The 21,067-nt window shown below is 52.9% G+C and overlaps 1 protein-coding gene across 1 annotated transcript in view; it reads left to right on the top strand.

Annotated features, from left to right (window-relative positions):
- The first annotated feature begins 2,391 nt into the window (after positions 1-2,391).
- The window catches only part of LOC144952844 (C-Maf-inducing protein-like), a 95,782-nt gene continuing 77,106 nt past the window's right edge, over positions 2,392-21,067 (top strand). Inside the window, exon 1 of the mRNA XM_078883314.1 lies at positions 2,392-2,448. Coding sequence (XP_078739440.1) covers positions 2,392-2,448 — 57 coding nt within the window. The remainder of the gene's footprint in view (positions 2,449-21,067) is intronic.

Genomic DNA, 21,067 nt, shown 5'->3' with positions numbered 1-21,067 from the left:
CTGTTATTGTTCAAAAATAGTGAGGCACACGCGCGGTCAGGGGGTGAAGGCACCTTTATTGTCAAATTTTTGTATGTTGGCAGCCGGGACGGCTGCATGCTATGCGGGGGGGAGTGATGTAGGGGTGTTAGAGAGAGAGCCCGTTATGCATGGCAGCCTATGGTAAACAAACACAGTAGGCGGGGCTACATGAGTGCACGAGCAGGTGCCCTCTGCGACGTCCGCGCCAGACACCCTGGGGGGTCGATTCGGTCGTTATGATCCCCCGGGGCCCCACCCCTCAGGGAGGGGTTGGGTATAAAAGGGGAATGTATCGAAGGGCTCGGGAGTGATGTTTAGCTAAAGAAGAGGAGGAGGAAGACGTCTGAGATAGAGCCCTGGACTCCCCCTGGCACGCCGTCCTTATCAGGACCGCGCAGGCTCGAGCCAGTGGCGTGGTACCAGAGCCAGAGCCAGTGCTGGTCTGGACTCTGGGTACCGGGCCCGACTGACCAGTGTCGGGCCAAGATAGCCTCCCCTAGCCCATTAGCGGAGGACTCAGAGGCAGGCTAAGGTTAGCCTAGAGGTGTGTCCTCAGATAGACGGGTGAGGGGGCCGATACCCCCTCAATTGTGTATGTCACAAAGTTGGTGTTCAAATAAACAAGTGTGCCTCCAACTCCGGTGTCATCGAGTCGTAAGCGTTACTACATATGTATGTGTGTGTATGTGAGTGTGAGTGTGTGTGTCTGTGTGTGTAGGTGAGTCTGTGTTTGTGTAAGAGTATGTGTGTGTATGTATGTGTGTGTATGTGAGTGTGTGTGTGTATGTGTGTGTAGGTGAGTCTGTGTTTGTGTAAGTGTATGTGTGTGTATGTATGTGTATGTATGTGAGTGTGTGTATGTATGTGTGTGTATGTGAGTGTGTGTATGTATGTGTGTGTGTGTATGTGAGTGTGTGTGTGTGTATGTATGTGTGTGTATGTGAGTGTGTGTGTGAGCGCCGGGCAGATAAAACGGCACCTGCTGGGTCTTTGCAGACTCTGCCTAAAAGTTCCTCTGTTCTCTGTGTCCACAGATTATTGAACAAATGTCCGAGAGTTTCTTGAATATCTTCATCACCATCACCACCACCACCACCACTATCGCCACCAAAGGCAAAGATCCCCCGTATAGCCTGGAACAGACTGCTGAGGCAAGTGCTGTTAGCGAGCACCTGATAAGGCCGGCACGGCACACGAGGGGGTGGGTGGCCAGCACCACGCCCGGCCGCCTTTGTTTCCCCAGTGACGATGTTTTACTGCACACCGCACCAGGTACTCATTTGAGACTGAGTTGACCTAGGGGAGGCCCAGGACCGATTCAGAATACCGTGGCTGACTATCATCATCACCACCACCAACCGCCACCATCACCACTGCCACCACCACCACCACCAACAACAACAACCGCCACCACCACGACCACCACTACCACCAACCATTATCACTATCACCACCACCACCACCACCCAACACCACCACCAACCACCACCACCAACTACCAACCATCAACACCACCAACCACCACCACCATCGCCACCACCACCAACCACCACCACCCAACACCACCACCAACCATCAACACCACCAACCACCACCACCCAACACCACCACCAACCATCAACACCACCAACCACCACCACCCAACACCACCACCAACCATCAACACCACCAACCACCACCAACCATCAACACCACCAACCACCACCACCACCACCCAACACCACCACCAACCACCACCACCATCGCCACCACCACCAACCACCACCACCCAACACCACCACCAACCATCAACACCACCAACCACCACCACCACCACCCAACACCACCACCAACCACCACCACCATCGCCACCACCACCAACCACCACCACCCAACACCACCACCAACCATCAACACCACCAACCACCACCCATCATCACCATCACCAACCACCACCACCGCCACCAACCCTCACCACAATTGCTATCACCACCACTACCACCACCAACCACAACCACCACCACAACCACCACCACCACCACGATGCACTGGCACAGCGCTCTGCTGCTGCCACTCTCCCTGCTCCTCTCCCTGCCCTCGCTGCTGCCCCCTCGTTGTGCCCGGGCCGATCAACTGCCCATCTCGGAAGGGCACCACCACCATCACCACCATCACCACCATCGTGGAGATGATGGGGCTACATCACCAGCGAACTCCTCCTCGCTCAACCAATCCGGGCAGCTCGTTACGGACCCACCGTGGAATCAGCCGCCGCGGGTCAGACAGTGGGAGCAGCATCCGAGCGGGAGGAACGCTTCGTCGTGGAGCCGCGTGGGGAGGTCGCGAAGACGTCGGTATCTGAGCGAGGTGGACCGAGCCGGCATCGTCGCCATGCACAACAAGCTGAGGGCATTCGTCAGCCCGGCCGCCTCTAACATGGAGTACATGGTGAGTGGTGGTGAGTGAGTGGGTGGGTGAGTGGGTGAGTGGGTGGGTGGGTGGGTGAGTGGGTGAGTGGGTGGGTGAGTGGGTGAGTGGGTGGGTGAGTGAGTGGGTGAGTGAGTGAGTGAGTGGGTGAGTGAGTGGTGAGTGAGTGGTGGTGAGTGGGTGAGTGAGTGAGTGGGTGGATGAGTGGGTGAGTGAGTGAGTGAGTGGGTGAGTGGGTGAGTGAGTGAGTGGATGGGTGGGTGGATGAGTGGGTGGGTGGGTGAGTGAGTGAGTGGGTGAGTGAGTGGTGAGTGGTGGTGAGTGAGTGGTGAGTGAGTCGCCATGCACAACAAGCTGAGGGCATTCGTCAGCCCGGCTGCCTCTAACATGGAATACATGGTGAGTGGGTGAGTGAGTGGGTGAGTGAGTGAGTGGGTGAGTGAGTGAGTGGGTGAGTGGGTGAGTGAGTGGGTGGGTGAGTGGGTGAGTGGGTGAGTGGTGAGTTGGTGGGTGGGTGAGTGAGTGGGTGAATGAGTGGGTGGGTGAATGAGTGGGTGGGTGAGTGGTGGTGAGTGGTGGTGAGTGGGTGGGTGGGTGAGTGAGTGGGTGAGTGAGTGAGTGGGTGGGTGGGTGGGTGGGAGAGTGATTGGGTGAGTGAGTGGTGAGTGGGTGAGTGAGTGAGTGGTGAGTGAGTGGTGAGTGAGTGGGTGAGTGAGTGGGTGAGTGAGTGGGTGGGTGAGTGAGTGGGTGAGTGAGTGGGTGAGTGGGTGAGTGGGTGAGTGAGTGAGTGAGTGGGTGAGTGAGTGGGTGAGTGAGTGGGTGGGTGGGTGAGTGGGTGGTGGTGAGTGAGTGGTGGGTGAGTGGGTGGGTGGGTGAGTGAGTGAGTGAGTGGGTGGGTGGGTGAGTGAGTGAGTGGGTGGGTGGGTGGGTGGGTGGGTGGGTGAGTGAGTGAGTGAGTGGGTGGGTGGGTGAGTGGGTGGGTGGGTGAGTGGGTGGGTGGGTGGGTGGGTGAGTGAGTGAGTGGGTGGGTGGGTGGGTGAGTGAGTGGGTGAGTGGGTGGGTGAGTGGGTGAGTGGGTGAGTGAGTGAGTGGGTGGGTGGGTGGGTGGGTGGGTGGGTGGGTGAGTGAGTGGGTGAGTGGGTGGGTGGGTGGGTGGGTGAGTGAGTGAGTGAGTGAGTGGGTGGGTGGGTGGGTGGGTGAGTGAGTGGGTGAGTGGGTGAGTGAGTGAGTGAGTGGTGAGTGGTGGTGAGTGAGTGGTGAGTGAGTCGCCATGCACAACAAGCTGAGGGCATTCGTCAGCCCGGCTGCCTCTAACATGGAATACATGGTGAGTGGGTGAGTGAGTGGGTGAGTGAGTGAGTGGGTGAGTGAGTGAGTGGGTGAGTGGGTGAGTGAGTGGGTGGGTGAGTGGGTGGGTGAGTGGGTGAGTGGTGAGTTGGTGGGTGGGTGAGTGAGTGGGTGAATGAGTGGGTGGGTGAATGAGTGGGTGGGTGAGTGGTGGTGAGTGGTGGTGAGTGGGTGGGTGAGTGAGTGGGTGAGTGAGTGAGTGGGTGGGTGGGTGGGAGAGTGATTGGGTGAGTGGGTGAGTGAGTGAGTGAGTGGGTGGGTGAGTGAGTGGGTGAGTGAGTGGGTGGGTGGGTGAGTGGGTGGTGGTGAGTGAGTGGTGGGTGAGTGGGTGGGTGGGTGAGTGAGTGAGTGAGTGGGTGGGTGGGTGAGTGAGTGGGTGGGTGGGTGGGTGGGTGAGTGAGTGAGTGAGTGGGTGGGTGGGTGAGTGGGTGGGTGGGTGGGTGAGTGGGTGGGTGGGTGGGTGGGTGAGTGAGTGAGTGAGTGAGTGAGTGAGTGAGTGGGTGGGTGGGTGGGTGAGTGAGTGGGTGAGTGGGTGGGTGAGTGGGTGAGTGGGTGAGTGAGTGAGTGAGTGGGTGGGTGGGTGAGTGGGTGAGTGAGTGAGTGGGTGGGTGAGTGGGTGGGTGGGTGAGTGGGTGGGTGGGTGGGTGGGTGAGTGAGTGGGTGGGTGGGTGGGTGGGTGAATGGGTGGGTGGGTGAGTGAGTGGGTGGGTGGGTGGGTGAGTGGTTGGGTGGGTGGGTGAGTGAGTGGGTGGGTGGGTGAGTGAGTGGGTGGGTGGGTGGGTGGGTGGGTGAGTGAGTGAGTGAGTGGGTGAGTGGGTGGGTGGGTGAGTGGGTGGGTGAATGAGTGGGTGGGTGGGTGGGTGAGTGGGTGGGTGAGTGGGTGAGTGGGTGGGTGAGTGGGTGGGTGGGTGGGTGGGTGGGTGAGTGAGTGGGTGGGTGAGTGGGTGGGTGAGTGAGTGAGTGAGTGAGTGAGTGAGTGGGTGGGTGGGTGGGTGAGTGGGTGAGTGAGTGAGTGAGTTGGTGGGTGGGTGAGTGGGTGGGTGAGTGAGTGGGTGGGTGGGTGAGTGGGTGGGTGGGTGGGTGGGTGGGTGGGTGAGTGAGTGGGTGGGTGGGTGGGTGAGTGGGTGGGTGGGTGGGTCATCATCACCATCATCACCATCATCATCATCACCATCATCATCATCACCATCATCACCATCATCATCACCACCATCATCACCATCATCACCATCATCATCACCATCATCACTATCATCATCACCATCATCACCATCTTCACCATCATCATCACCATCATCACCATCATCACCATCATCACCTACATCACTATCATCATCACCACCATCACCATCATCACCACCATCATCACCATCATCATCACCATCATCATCACCATCATCACCATCATCATCCTCACCATCATGTGAATTCTAGTGACGTTGTAGAAGGGATAGAGAGCTGAGTGATGTGAATTCTAGTGATGTTCTAGAAGGGACAGAGAGCTGAGTGATGTGAATTCTAGTGATGTTCTAGAAGGGATAGAGAGCTGAGTGGTGTGAATTCTAGTGATGTTCTAGAAGGGATAGAGAGCTGAGTGATGTGAATTCTAGTGATGTTCTAGAAGGGATAGAGAGCTGAGTGGTGTGAATTCTAGTGATGTTCTAGAAGGGATAGAGAGCTGAGTGGTGTGAATTCTAGTGATGTTCTAGAAGGGACAGAGAGCTGAGTGATGTGAATTCTAGTGATGTTCTAGAAGGGATAGAGAGCTGAGTGGTGTGAATTCTAGTGATGTTCTAGAAGGGATAGAGAGCTGAGTGGTGTGAATTCTAGTGATGTTCTAGAAGGGATGGAGAGCTGGGTGATGTGAATTCTAGTGATGTTCTAGAAGGGACAGAAAGCTGAGTGATGTGAATTCTAGTGATGTTCTAGAAGGGATAGAGAGCTGAGTGATGTGAATTCTAGTGATGTTCTAGAAGGGACAGAGCTGGGTGATGTGAATTCTAGTGATGTTCTAGAAGGGATAGAGAGCTGAGTGATGTGAATTCTAGTGATGTTCTAGAAGGGATAGAGAGCTGAGTGGTGTGAATTCTAGTGATGTTCTAGAAGGGATGGAGAGCTGGGTGATGTGAATTCTAGTGATGTTCTAGAAGGGACAGAGAGCTGAGTGGTGTGAATTCTAGTGATGTTCTAGAAGGGATAGAGAGCTGGGTGATGTGAATTCTAGTGATGTTCTAGAAGGGACAGAGAGCTGAGTGATGTGAATTCTAGTGATGTTCTAGAAGGGATAGAGAGCTGAGTGATGTGAATTCTAGTGATGTTCTAGAAGGGACAGAAAGCTGAGTGATGTGAATTCTAGTGATGTTCTAGAAGGGATAGAGAGCTGAGTGATGTGAATTCTAGTGATGTTCTAGAAGGGACAGAGAGCTGAGTGATGTGAATTCTAGTGATGTTCTAGAAGGGATAGAGAGCTGAGTGATGTGAATTCTAGTGATGTTCTAGAAGGGATAGAGAGCTGAGTGATGTGAATTCTAGTGATGTTCTAGAAGGGATAGAGAGCTGAGTGATGTGAATTCTAGTGATGTTCTAGAAGGGATAGAGAGCTGAGTGGTGTGAATTCTAGTGATGTTCTAGAAGGGATGGAGAGCTGGGTGATGTGAATTCTAGTGATGTTCTAGAAGGGATAGAGAACTATGTGATGTGAATTCTAGTGATGTTCTAGAAGGGATAGAGAGCTGAGTGATGTGAATTCTAGTGAGGTTCTAGAAGGGATGGAGAGCTGAGTGATGTGAATTCTAGTGATGTTCTAGAAGGGACAGAGAGCTGGGTGATGTGAATTCTAGTGATGTTCTAGAAGGGATAGAGAGCTGAGTGATGTGAATTCTAGTGATGTTCTAGGAGGGATAGAGAGCTGAGTGATGTGAATTCTAGTGATGTTCTTGAAGGGATGGAGAGCTGAGTGATGTGAATTCTAGTGATGTTCTAGAAGGGATAGAGAGCTGAGTGATGTGAATTCTAGTGATGTTCTAGAAGAGATAGAGAGCTGAGTGATGTGAATTCTAGTGATGTTCTAGAAGGGATAGAGAGCTGAGTGATGTGAATTCTAGTGATGTTCTAGGAGGGATAGAGAGCTGAGTGGTGTGAATTCTAGTGATGTTCTAGAAGGGACAGAGAGCTGAGTGATGGGAATTCTAGTGATGTTCTAGAAGGGACAGAGAGCTGAGTGATGTGAATTCTAGTGATGTTCTAGAAGGGACAGAGAGCTGAGTGATGTGAATTCTAGTGATGTTCTAGAAGGGACAGAGAGCTGAGTGATGTGAATTCTAGTGATGTTCTAGAAGGGATAGAGAGCTGAGTGATGTGAATTCTAGTGATGTTCTAGAAGGGATAGAGAGCTGAGTGGTGTGCATTCTAGTGATGTTCTAGAAGGGATGGAGAGCTGGGTGATGTGAATTCTAGTGATGTTCTAGAAGGGATAGAGAGCTGAGTGAGGCTATGGGACTTTGTGTGAGTTTATGGATATCCGTGATGAGTCTATGGGTCTCTGTGTGAGTCTACGGGTGTATGTGTGAGTATATGCATCTCTATGTGAGCCTATGGGTCTCTGTGTGAGTCTACGGGTCTCTGTGTGAGTCCAGGGGTCTCTGTGTGAGCCTATGGGTCTCTGTGTGAGTCCATGGGTCTCTGTGTGAGTCTATGGTCTCTATGAGTCTAAGGGTCTCTGTGAGTCTATGGGTCTCTGTGATGCGTCTATGGGTCTCTATATGAGTCTATGCGACTCTGTGTGAGCCTATGCATCTCTGTGATGAGTCTACGGGTCTCTGTGTGAGTCTATGGGTCTCTGTGATGCGTCTATGGGTCTCTATGTGAGTCTATGGGGCTTTGTGCGAGTCCATGGGTCTCTGTGTGATTCTATGGGTCTCTGTGCGAGTCTACAGGTCTCTGTGTGAATCTATGGGTCTCTGTGTGAGTCCATGGGTCTCTATGTGATTATATGGGTCTCTGTGATGCGTCTATGGGTGTCTATGTGGGTCTATGGGTCTCTGTGCGAGTCTACGGGTCTCTGTGTGAATCTATGGGTCTCTGTGTGAGTCCATGGGTCTCTGTGTAATTCTATGGGTCTCTATGTGAGTCTATGGGTCTCTGTGCGAGTCTACGGGTCTCTGTGTGAGTCCATGGGTCTCTGTGTGATTCTATGGGTCTCTACGTGAGTGTATGGGTCTCTGTAATGAGTCTACGGGTCTCTGTGTGAGTTTATGGGTCTCTTTTTGAGTCTACGAGTCTCTGTAATGCGTCTATGGGTCTCTGTGTAAGTCTATGAGTCTCTGTGTGAGCCTATGCCTCTCTTTGATGAGTCTACGGGTCTCTGTGTGAGTTTATGGGTCTCTGTGTGTGTCTACGGGTCTGCGTGTGAGTCCATGGGTCTCTGTGTGAGCCTATGCATCTCTGTGATGAGTCTACGGGTCTCTGTGATGAGTCTACGGGTCTCTGTGTGAGTCTACGGTTCTCTGTGTGAGTCTATGGGTGTCTGTGTGAATCCATGTGTCTTTGTGTGAGTTTACGGGTCTCTGTGATGAGTCTACGGGTCTCTGTGATGCGTCTATGGGTATCTGTGTGTGTCTATGGGTCTCTGTGCGAGTCTACGGGTCTCTGTGTGATTCTATGGGTCTCTACGTGAGTTTATACATCTTTTTAATGAGTCTACGGGTCTCTGTGTTAGTCTACGGGTCTCTGTGTGAATCCATGTGTCTTTGTGTGAGTTTATGGGTCTCTGTGTGAGCCTATGCATCTCTATGATGAGTCTACGGGTCTCTGTGTGAGTCTACGGGTCTCTATATGAGTCTATGCGACTCTGTGTGAGCCTATGCATCTCTGTGATGAGTCTACGGGTCTCCGTGTGAGTCTATAATTCTCTGTGTGAATCTATGGGTCTCCGTGTGAGTCTATGGGTCTTTGTTGTGAGTCTATGGGTCTCTTTTTGAGTCTACGAGTCTCTGTAATGCGTCTACGGGTCTCTTTGTGAGTATATGGGTCTCTGTGTGAGTCTACGGGTCTCTGTGTGAGTTTATGGGTCTCTGTGTGAGTCTACGGGTCTGCGTGTGAGTCCATGGGTCTCTGTGTGAGCCTATGCATCTCTGTGATGAGTATATGGGTCTCTGTGATGAGTCTACGGGTCTCTGTGATGAGTATATGGGTCTCTGTGATGAGTCTACGGGTCTCTGTGTGAGTTTATGGGTCTCTGTGTGAGTCTACGGGTCTGCGTGTGAGTCCATGGGTCTCTGTGTGAGCCTATGCATCTCTGTGATGAGTATATGGGTCTCTGTGATGAGTCTACGGGTCTCTGTGATGAGTATATGGGTCTCTGTGATGAGTCTACGGGTCTCTGTGTGAGTTTATGGGTCTCTGTGATGAGTCTACGGGTCTCTTTGTGAGTCTACGCGACAAACTTGGCAGCGCGCTCCTGAACATGGGAGCCTTTAGTCTCTGCGAGCCCTTCCCCGGGGCAAAACAAGCGTGTCCATAAATACACCAATTGGAGGCCAATGTTAGGACGTAAGGGGTGAGTACACGTGGCAGAGCGGAACGGAAGAGTTTCCGTTCCTGGATAGTGTCGCTTAAGAACCGGCTCCGGTTGGGCAGCGGCGGTCTCACTCCGAATCAATCGGGCGGCGTTTTCTTCGTATCGTTTTTAATATTAAGCGCTTTTATTTAACTCACTCTGTCTGTTGTCGTATCCTCAACTCTGTCTGTTGTCGCATCCTCAAATCCTGTAAGTCAATTTTAGCCCACTTCCCAATGTGGCAGAGGTGGGACAAAGTCATTGTTATGCAAGTCCAAGTCGAGTCGCAAGTCATCAAATTCATGACTCGAGTCTGACTCGAGTCCAAGTCACATGACTCGAGTCCACATCTCAGAGGTGGGACAAAGTCATTGTTATGCAAGTCCAAGTCGAGTCGCAAGTCATCAAATTCATGACTCGAGTCTGACTCGAGTCCAAGTCACATGACTCGAGTCCACATCTCAGAGGTGGGACAAAGTCATTGTTATGCAAGTCCAAGTCGAGTCGCAAGTCATCAAATTCATGACTCGAGTCTGACTCGAGTCCAAGTCACATGACTCGAGTCCACACCTCTGCAATGTGGTATCGACTTCAAACTTGTTATACGTGTGTCATACTATCGTTAAAAATAAAAAATACAAATTTTTTTAAGCAATCTTTAATACACGTTATGTTTCGGCTTGGGTCTAATTGTCCACGTTCAACTCTCGTCGGCTGTAAATCACCACGGGCCCCTTACGTTGTGGCAAGCTTCGGGGCCACTTCCTGGAGTCGTGGAGTTCTGTCACTACTGGTACCGTACATTTCATTAAAGCGTGTTTTAAAAAAAAAGTATTTTTTAATTTAATTTTATTCTGTTAAAATTTCATTTTTTTTTCTTTTTTCATTTTATTATTTTACATTTTTATTTTTTTTAATTCTCAAGAATGTGAATTCCTGCACTCACGAAAGTTCGAAGTCAAAATTTTCAAACCCCAACAGTCCGCGTTCGAGGCTACACGGGGAACCGTTGTGTTCGTGGCGGTGAGCAGCACATTGCCCCACCCACCCACCCTCCCTCCCACCCATGTGGTTGTGTCGCTTGAGCAACGTGCGGTGACTCAGCACTCTGAGGGCCACCACCCAACTCGGGCACCGGCCGGGGGTTCGCAATGACCGTGTCAGAGACACTGACATCAGTGTTTCTCACTTGCTGGGTGGGTCTCTGTGTGTGTGTGTGTCACTCTGTGTGTGTGTGTGTGTGTCACTCTCTGTGTGTGTGTCACTCTGTGTGTGTGTGTGTCTCACTGTGTGTGTGTCACTCTCTGTGTGTGTGTCACTCTCTGTGTGTGTGTCTCACTGTGTGTGTCACTCTCTGTGTGTGTGTCACTCTCTGTGTGTGTGTCACTCTGTGTGTGTGTGTGTCTCACTGTGTGTGTGTCACTCTCTGTGTGTGTGTCACTCTCTGTGTGTGTGTCTCACTGTGTGTGTCACTCTCTGTGTGTGTGTCACTCTCTGTGTGTGTGTCACTCTGTGTGTGTGTCACTCTCTGTGTGTGTGTCTCTCTGTGTGTGTGTCACTCTCTGTGTGTGTGTCACTCTCTGTGTGTGTGTCACTCTGTGTGTGTGTGTGTGTCACTCTGTGTGTGTCTCTCTCTGTGTCAAGAGGTCCATAGTGGCCGTGTCAGAGACACTAACATCAGTGTTTCTCACTTGCTGGGTGTGCCCCATGGCTCTGTGTGTGTGTGTGTCACTCTGTGTGTGTGTGTCACTCTCTGTGTGTGTGTCACTCTGTGTGTGTCACTCTGTGTGTGTGTGTCACTCTGTGTGTGTGTCACTCTCTGTGTGTGTGTCACTCTGCGTGTGTGTGTCACTCTGTGTGTGTGTGTGTGTGTCACTCTCTATGTGTGTGTCACTCTGTGTGTGTGTGTGTGTGTCACTCTCTATGTGTCTCTCTCTCTCTCTGTGTGTGTCACTCTCTGTGTGTGTCACTCTCTGTGTGTGTCACTCTCTGTGTGTGTGTCACTCTGTGTGTGTGTGTCACTCTCTGTGTGTGTGTCACTCTGTGTGTGTGTGTCACTCTCTGTGTGTCTCTCTCTCTGTGTGTGTGTCACTCTCTGTGTGTGTCACTCTGTGTGTGTGTGTCACTCTCTGTGTGTCTCTCTCTCTGTGTGTGTGTCACTCTCTGTGTGTGTCACTCTGTGTGTGTGTGTCACTCTCTGTGTCTCTCTCTCTCTGTGTGTGTCACTCTGTGTGTGTCACTCTGTGTGTGTGTGTCACTCTCTGTGTCTCTCTCTCTCTCTGTGTGTCACTCTGTGTGTGTCACTCTGTGTGTGTGTGTCACTCTCTGTGTCTCTCTCTCTCTCTGTGTGTGTCACTCTGTGTGTGTGTGTGTCACTCTCTGTGTGTGTGTGTCACTCTGTGTGTGTGTCACTCTGTGTGTGTGTGTGTCACTCTCTGTGTGTGTGTGTCACTCTGTGTGTGTGTGTCACTCTCTGTGTGTGTGTGTCACTCTGTGTGTGTGTGTCACTCTCTGTGTGTGTGTGTCACTCTGTGTGTGTGTCACTCTGTGTGTGTGTGTGTCACTCTCTGTGTGTGTCACTCTGTGTGTGTGTGTCACTCTCTGTGTGTCTCTCTCTCTGTGTGTGTCACTCTGTGTGTGTGTGTGTCACTCTCTGTGTGTGTCACTCTGTGTGTGTGTGTGTCACTCTGTGTGTGTGTCACTCTCTGTGTCTCTCTCTCTCTGTGTGTGTCACTCTGTGTGTGTGTGTGTCACTCTCTGTGTGTGTCACTCTGTGTGTGTGTGTCACTCTCTGTGTCTCTCTCTCTGTGTGTGTCACTCTGTGTGTGTGTGTCACTCTCTGTGTGTGTGTCACTCTCTGTGTGTGTCACTCTCTGTGTGTGTCACTCTCTGTGTGTGTCACTCTGTGTGTGTGTGTCACTCTGTGTGTGTGTGTGTCACTCTCTGTGTGTGTCACTCTCTGTGTGTGTCACTCTCTGTGTGTGTCACTCTGTGTGTGTGTGTCACTCTGTGTGTGTGTGTGTCACTCTCTGTGTGTGTCACTCTCTGTGTGTGTCACTCTCTGTGTGTGTGTCACTCTCTGTGTGTGTCACTCTCTGTGTGTGTCACTCTGTGTGTGTGTGTCACTCTCTCTGTGTCTCTCTCTCTCTGTGTGTGTCACTCTCTGTGTGTGTCACTCTCTGTGTGTGTGTCACTCTCTGTGTGTGTCACTCTGTGTGTGTGTGTGTCACTCTCTGTGTGTGTCACTCTCTGTGTGTGTCACTCTCTGTGTGTGTCACTCTCTGTGTGTGTCACTCTGTGTGTGTGTGTGTCACTCTCTGTGTGTGTCACTCTCTGTGTGTGTCACTCTCTGTGTGTGTCACTCTGTGTGTGTGTGTCACTCTCTCTGTGTGTGTCACTCTCTGTGTGTGTCTCTCTCTGTGTGTGTGTCACTCTCTGTGTGTGTCACTCTCTGTGTGTGTGTCACTCTCTGTGTGTGTCACTCTGTGTGTGTGTGTCACTCTCTGTGTGTGTGTCACTCTGTGTGTGTGTGTCACTCTCTGTGTGTGTGTCACTCTGTGTGTGTGTGTCACTCTGTGTGTGTGTGTCACTCTCTATGTGTGTGTCACTCTGTGTGTGTGTGTGTCACTCTCTGTGTGTGTGTCTCTCTGTGTGTGTCTCTCTCTCTGTGTGTGTGTCACTCTCTGTGTGTGTGTCACTCTGTGTGTGTGTGTGTGTCACTCTGTGTGTGTGTGTCACTCTGTGTGTGTGTCACTCTCTCTGTGTGTGTGTGTCACTCTCTATGTGTGTGTCACTCTGTGTGTGTGTCACTCTCTGTGTGTGTGTCACTCTCTGTGTGTGTGTCACTCTCTCTGTGTGTGTGTGTCACTCTCTGTGTGTGTCACTCTGTGTGTGTGTGTGTGTCACTGTCTGTGTGTGTGTCACTCTCTGTGTGTGTGTCACTCTGTGTGTGTGTGTGTCACTCTGTGTGTGTGTCACTCTCTGTGTGTGTCACTCTGTGTGTGTGTGTGTCACTCTGTGTGTGTCTCTCTCTCTTTGTCAAGAGGTTCATAGTGGCCGTGTCAGAGACACTAACATCAGTGTTTTTCACTTGCTGGGTGTGCCCCATGACTCTGTGTGTCACTCTGTGTGTGTGTGTCACTCTGTGTGTGTGTGTGTGTCACTCTGTGTGTGTGTCTCTCTCTGTGTCAAGAGGTTCATAGTGACCGTGTCAGAGACACTAACATCAGTGTTTCTCAATTGCTGGGTGTGCCCCACAGCTCTGTGTGTGTCTCTCTCTGTGTGTCACTCTGTGTGTGTGGGTGTGTGTCACTCTGTGTGTGTGTGTGTGTCACTCTCTGTCTGTGTGTCTCTCTCTGTGTGTCTCTCTCTGTGTCAAGAGGCTCATAGTGGCCTTGTCAGTGACACTGAAAGCAGTGTTCTCACTTGCTTGGTGTGGCCCATGGGTCTGTGTGTTCATGGTGGTGTAGCGGGTAGCACTACGAACCCGGCGACCCGAGTTCGATTCCCGCTCACGGCAACACCGGTGACGATTCTCTGAACCGGTCATGGGCCTCCCTTAGGTCGACTCAGCGTCAAATGAGTTCCTGGTGCGGTGTGTAAACATCGCCACTGGGGAGACAAAGGCGGCCGGGCGTGGTGTTCGCCGGCCCATCCCCCTCGTGTGCCGTGCCGGCCTTCATCGGTGCTAACTAACAGCACTTGCCCCAACAGTCTGCGCAGGCTATGCGGGGGATCTTTGTCTTTGTCTCTCTCAGGAAGTTCGTAATGGCGGTGTCAGAGACGTTGAGCTAGTGTGGTGACATCAGAGGGGAGGAGGGGCTGCTGGGGGCTCTGGGATCCTAGGCAAATAAGCCCCTTGGCGCCACCAACGGGGGGCGGGCTGTGTGTGCTCTGTGGGATATCTGGGGGCGCACACAACCCCACCCACCCCTCGTTGGGGACGAGGCATAAAAGGGCAGCTCCCTGGCCGATCGGGGCCAGTCGCAGCTCAAGACCCAAGACCCAAGACCAGCCGGCTTAGGACCCTGGACCCCCTCGCCCCGCTTGTCCTTGTAAGGGCCGGGAGGCTGTGAGGGCCAGTGGTGGGCCTCTGGGACTCCCGGCTCTACGTCCTTGTAAGGGCGAGTTCCGAGGAGGAAGCCAGAGTCCAGACCCGCACCTTGGCTGGGTCGGGTCAGGTAGCCTCCCCTAGGGTGATTGTAGCCGGAGGACCCCAGAGCGTAGCCAGAGTAGTGTACCTAGGCTGTGTACCTAGGCTGTGTATCTAGGCTGTGTATCTAGGCTGTGTACCTAGGCTGTGTACCTAGGCTGTGTACCTAGGCTGTGTACCTAGGCTGTGTACCTAGGCTGTGTACCTAGGCTGTGTACCTAGGCTGTGTACCTAGGCTGTGTATCTAGGCTGTGTACCTAGGCTGTGTACCTAGGCTGTGTACCTAGGCTGTGTACCTAGGCTGTGTGTCTAGGCTGTGTGCCTAGGCTGTGTGCCTAGGCTGTGTGCCTAGGCAGTGTGCCTAGGCAGTGTGCCTAGGCAGTGTGCCTAGGCAGTGTGCCTAGGCAGTGTGCCTAGGCCGTGTGCCTAGGCCGTGTACCTAGGCCGTGTACGTAGGCCGTGTACGTAGGCCGTGTACGTAGGCCGTGTACCTAGGCCGTGTACCTAGGCAGTGTACCTAGGCAGTGTACCTAGGCAGTGTACCTAGGCCGTGTACCTAGGCCGTGTACCTAGGCCGTGTACCTAGGCCGTGTACCTAGGCCGTGTACCTAGGCCGTGTCGCTAGGCCGTGTCGCTAGGCCGTGTACCTAGGCCGTGTACCTAGGCCGTGTACCTAGGCCGTGTACCTAGGCCGTGTACCTAGGCCGTGTACCTAGGCCGTGTCCCTAGGCAGTGTACCTAGGCCGCGTACCTAGGCCGCGCACCTAGGCCGCGCACCTAGGCCGCGCAACTAGGCCGCGTACCTAGGCCGCGTACCTAGGCCGCGTACCTAGGCCGCGTACCTAGGCCGCGTACCTAGGCCGCGTACCTAGGCCGCGTACCTAGGCCGCGTCGCTAGGCCGCGTCGCTAGGCCGCGTATCTAGGCCGCGTCGCTAGGCTGCGTGTCTAGGCTGCGTGCCTAGGCTGCGTGCCTAGGCTGTCTGCCTAGGCTGTGTACCTAGGCTGTGTACCTAGGCTGTGTACCTAGGCTGTGTATCTAGGCTGTCTGCCTAGGCTGTCTGCCTAGGCTGTGTACCTAGGCTGTGTACCTAGGCTGTGTAACTAGGCTGTGTACCTAGGCTGTGTACCTAGGCTGTGTACCTAGGCTGTGTATCTAGGCTGCGTGCCTAGGCTGTCTGCCTAGGCTGTGTACCTAGGCTGTGTAACTAGGCTGTGTACCTAGGCTGTGTACCTAGGCTGTGTACCTAGGCTGTGTACCTAGGCTGTGTACCTAGGCTGTGTACCTAGGCTGTGTACCTAGGTTGTGTACCTAGGCTGTCTGCCTAGGCTGTGTGCCTAGGCTGTGTGCCTAGGCTGTCTGCCTAGGCTGTGTACCTAGGCTGTGTACCTAGGCTGTGTGCCTAGGCTGTGTGCCTAGGCTGTGTACCTAGGCTGTGTACCTAGGCTGTGTGCCTAGACTGTGTGCCTAGGCTGTGTACCTAGGCTGTGTACCTAGGCAGTGTACCTAGGCAGTGTACCTAGGCAGTGTACCTAGGCAGTGTACCTAGGCTGTGTACCTAGGCTGTGTATCTAGGCTGTGTACCTAGGCTGTGTCGCTAGGCTGTGTATCTAGGCTGTGTCGCTAGGCTGTGTCGCTAGGCTGTGTACCTAGGCTGTGTCGCTAGGCTGTGTATCTAGGCTGTGTATCTAGGCTGTGTCGCTAAGCTGCGTACCTAGGCTGCGTACCTAGGCTGTGTACCTAGGCTGTGTCGCTAGGCTGCGTACCTAGGCTGTCGCTAGGCTGTGTACCTAGGCTGTGTCGCTAGGCTGTGTATCTAGGCTGTGTATCTAGGCTGTGTCGCTAAGCTGCGTACCTAGGCTGTCGCTAGGCTGTGTACCTAGGCTGTGTACCTAGGCTGTGTCGCTAGGCTGCGTACCTAGGCTGTCGCTAGGCTGTGTATCTAGGCTGTGTATCTAGGCTGTGTCGCTAAGCTGCGTACCTAGGCTGTCGCTAGGCTGTGTACCTAGGCTGTGTCGCTAGGCTGTGTCGCTAGGCTGTGTATCTAGGCTGCGTACCTAGGCTGTGTATCTAGGCTGTGTCGCTAGGCTGCGTACCTAGGCTGTGTCGCTAGGCTGTGTACCTAGGCTGTGTCGCTAGGCTGTGTATCTAGGCTGTGTATCTAGGCTGTGTATCTAGGCTGTGTCGCTAAGCTGCGTACCTAGGCTGTGTACCTAGGCTGCGTACCTAGGCTGCGTACCTAGGCTGCGTACCTAGGCTGCGTACCTAGGCTGCGTACCTAGGCTGTGTAACTAGGCTGTGTACCTAGGCTGTGTATCTAGGCTGTGTACCTAGGCTGTGTACCTAGGCTGTGTACCTAGGCTGTGTACCTAGGCTGTGTATCTAGGCTGTGTACCTAGGCTGTGTCGCTAGGCTGTGTAACTAGGCTGTGTACCTAGGCTGTGTATCTAGGCTGTGTATCTAGGCTGTGTAACTAGGCTGTGTACCTAGGCTGTGTCGCTAGGCTGTGTACCTAGGCTGTGTACCTAGGCTGTGTAACTAGGCTGTGTACCTAGGCTGTGTCGCTAGGCTGTGTACCTAGGCTGTGTACCTAGGCTGTGTACCTAGGCTGTGTCGCTAGGCTGTGTAACTAGGCTGTGTACCTAGGCTGTGTACCTAGGCTGTGTACCTAGGCTGTGTACCTAGGCTGTGTATCTAGGCTGTGTATCTAGGCTGTGTCGCTAAGCTGCGTACCTAGGCTGCGTACCTAGGTTGTGTACCTAGGCTGTGTCGCTAAGCTGCGTACCTAGGCTGCGTACCTAGGCTGCGTACCTAGGCTGCGTACCTAGGCTGCGTACCTAGGCTGCGTACCTAGGCTGCGTACCTAGGCTGCGTACCTAGGCTGCGTACCTAGGCTGCGTACCTAGGCTGCGTACCTAGGCTGCGTACCTAGTCTGCGCGCCTAGGCTGCGCGCCTAGGCTGCGCAACTAGGCTGCGCGCCTAGGCTGCGCGCCTAGGCTGCGCGCCTAGGCTGCGCGCCTAGGCTGTGCACCTAGGCTGTGCACCTAGGCTGTGCACCTAGGCTGTGCACCTAGGCTGTGCACCTAGGCTGTGCACCTAGGCTGTGCACCTAGGCTGTGCCCCTAGGCTGTGCCGCTAGGCTGCGTGCCTAGGCTGCGTGCCTAGGCTGCGTGCCTAGGCTGCGTGCCTAGGCTGCGTGCCTAGGCTGCGTGCCTAGGCTGCGTGCCTAGGCTGCGTGCCTAGGCTGCGTACCTAGGCTGCGTTGCTAGGCTGTGTACCTAGGCTGTGTACCTAGGCTGTGTACCTAGGCTGTGTACCTAGGCCGTGTACCTTGGCCGTGTACCTAGGTTGTGTACCTAGGTTGTGTACCTAGGCTGTGTCGATAGGCTGTGTATCTAGGCTGTGTACCTAGGCTGTGTACCTAGGCCGTGTACCTTGGCCGTGTACCTAGGTCGTGTACCTAGGTTGTGTACCTAGGCTGTGTCGATAGGCTGTGTATCTAGGCTGTGTACCTAGGCTGTAACAGAGTATCAGGACTGTTGGAGTGTTGGATTGTAATAAAGAAGTTTCCTCTACAAGTGTCTCCGGAACCCATTACACTAGCACCACTTGAATGGCTATGATTTTCCAGGTCCATTGATGTTCATCGCATGGCCATTGCACCTCAGAAACCGGTTTTAACCGCAGCTCAATCTGCGTGAGTCTATGGGTGTCTGTGCGAGTCTATGGGTCTCTGTGTGAGTCTACAGGTCTCTGTATGAGTCTATGGGTCTCTGTGTGAGTCTATGGGTCTCTGTATAAGTCTGTGTCTCTGTGTGAGTCTCTGGGTCTCTGCGTGAATCTTTGATTCTCTGTGTGAGTCTACGGGTCTCTGTATGATTATATTGGTCTCTGTGTGAGTCTATGGGTCTCTGTGTGAGTCTATGTGTCTCTGTGTGAGTGTATGTGTCTCTGTGTGAGTCTATGTGTCTCTGTGTGAGTCTATGGGTCTCTGTGTTAGTCTATGGGTCTCTGTATAAGTCTGTATCTCTTTGTGAGTCTATGGGTCTCTGTGTGAATCTATGCGTCTCTGTGTGAGTCTATGTGTCTCTGTGTGAGTCTATGTGTCTCTGTGTGAGTCTATGGGTCTCTGTGTGAGTCTATGTGTCTCTGTGTGAGTCTACGGGTCTCTGTGTGAGTCTATGTGTCTCTGTGTGAGTCTATGGGTCTCTGTGTGAGTCTACGGGTCTCTGTGTGAGTCTACGGGTCTCTGTGTGAGTCTACGGGTCTCTGTGTGAGTCTATGGGTCTCTGTGTGAGTCTACGGGTCTCTGTGTGAGTCTATGGGTCTCTGTGTGAGTCTATGGGTCTCTGTGTGAGTCTATGGGTCTCTGTGTGAGTCTACGGGTCTCTGTGTGAGTCTACGGGTCTCTGTGTGAGTCTACGGGTCTCTGTGTGAGTCTACGGGTCTCTGTGTGAGTCTACGGGTCTCTGTGTGAGTCTACATGTGCACGTATGTTGAACCGTGCCTAGCCAACCGCGCTAATCAGAGGTGCGGCGGAATGAGGACAAAATGTTCATCACGCTGGAGGCACGGACGCCGTACAGCAAGTGACTCCCGATACGATAGATCAGCAGACCCTGCGGATGCCATCTCAGCGCGCGGCAATAGCGCTCAGCAGAGGTCGCGCACGGGTTTTGATTCCTTACCCGTACCCGTAACCGGCCGTACCCATACCCTACCCATACCCGGCCGGGTACGGGTAGGGTACGGGTATCGGGTACCCGATTGCGACCTCTGGGATGAAGCCATGTTGCAGGCGCGGGTGGGTTGATTCTAGGAACTTGAATTGTGAGAAGAGACAAGACGTTGGGAAATGAGTGACAAACGGTGACTCACCAGTGACTCACGGCCTACCTGTACCCGGCCGCACCAGGGTGGCAAACGGGTACCCGTACCCATACCTGGCCGGGTAGCCGGGTATCGGGTAGGGTACGGGTATTGGGTACCCGGTGGCGACCTCTGCCCTGCTCCCATCTCGTATCCTGTCACCTCGTCTGCCACCAGGGCAGCATTACAGCTACTCTGGTGCTGCCCTCTGGGACGAAATGTTCTGCGACTGGGTGGTTAACGGGCCCCGGGCCTGAGACAATATCCTACGACTGGATGATGAATGGGCCCTAGATAATCCGTATGGGTTGACAGGTATGTCTTCTGATCTCTAACTGCTCAGCACTGCCAGGTCTATAAGGGTGCGTTCTTTTGGTGATCATGGAATGCCTTGCCACTTGAAATCGGACGATTGGAGTCGGTAGATATATTTAAAAGTCAGCTTTGACAACCCCATATCTACCATTGGAACCTCATTTGCCAGTAAAACATATGATAATTGGTTTTTTACCCTTCTATCTGGCAACAAAACTGACACCCTTTTTGGCGTCATCTGGTCCAACCCATGTGTGACTAGGCTCTAAGGAAAGCTGTCTCGGGTGTGGACCAATCAACTTCAAGGATAGTGCACATACATTATCAGAGTTATGTTTTTTGTTTGCATTACGGCTGCAGATATTGTGGTCTATGCAAACATGACTCCTTGTAAAAAAAATGTGTCACTTTTGTTGTTAGATAGAAAGGTAAAAAAACAATTATCAACCCCATATCTTTGAAGTGGCCTTTCCTCTTTAGCTTGCTCCATTACCCTGCTGGTTCTGCTTTTAGTTTCCTGCTTTTCACGCATCGCGCATTGGGGTAGATGAAAATGCTGCAGATTCCAGGGTCCACTGGGCATGCATGGAAAGTGTAGGCCAGGTACAGGTTAGTATTTACAATTGCTGTCATTGAAATCCGAGCATCTCGCTCTATCCCTCTGTGTACCTGTCCCCGTGGGTTAGGTTTGGGACGAGGGATTGGCCAAGATGGCTGCCGATTGGGCTGGTCAATGCGTCTGGGAGCACGGTCCAAGTCGCCTCATGGATTACGTCGGACAAAACCTGGGCGTCTACTGGGGCAGGTGAGACACGCCGGGAGGACACACATGCACGCACTGCTGGTAAGTGGGTCATCGGCAAGTCCACTCCCGTATTGCATCAGCTCCATCTCCTCTCTAGGCCATGCCGTGCCCGTTTAGCCCTCTCTATCCGGCCAAACAGTAGCTGGCTGGGCATGCGGGGGGATACGTGATCCAGCTAACGCAGCCTCCTCGCTTGCCTGAGGAGCTCACGGGTGATGGGGACTGTGTCCAGATCTTTCAAGGATCTGTGAGCTCCTCGCACAATCCACCCTGGCTAAACCCAGAAAGATGTGAAAGATGTTCAACAGACATACATACATACTTAGATAGACTCACACAGAGACCCATAGACTCATACAGACACAATGACTTACACAGAGGCACATAGGCTCACACAGTGACCCATAGACTCATCACAGAGATGCATAGGCTCACACAGAGATGCATAGGCTCACACAGAGATGCATAGACTCACACAGAGACCCATAGACTCACACAGACCCAATGACTTACACAGAGGCACATAGGCTCACACAGAGACCCATAGACTCATCACAGAGATGCATAGGCTCACACAGAGACCCATAGACTCACA

The sequence above is a fragment of the Lampetra fluviatilis genome, chromosome 70, assembly GCF_964198595.1.
Source record: "Lampetra fluviatilis chromosome 70, kcLamFluv1.1, whole genome shotgun sequence".
Taxonomy (NCBI): Eukaryota; Metazoa; Chordata; class Hyperoartia; order Petromyzontiformes; family Petromyzontidae; genus Lampetra; species Lampetra fluviatilis.
This window is presented reverse-complemented; position numbering and strand designations above follow the sequence as displayed.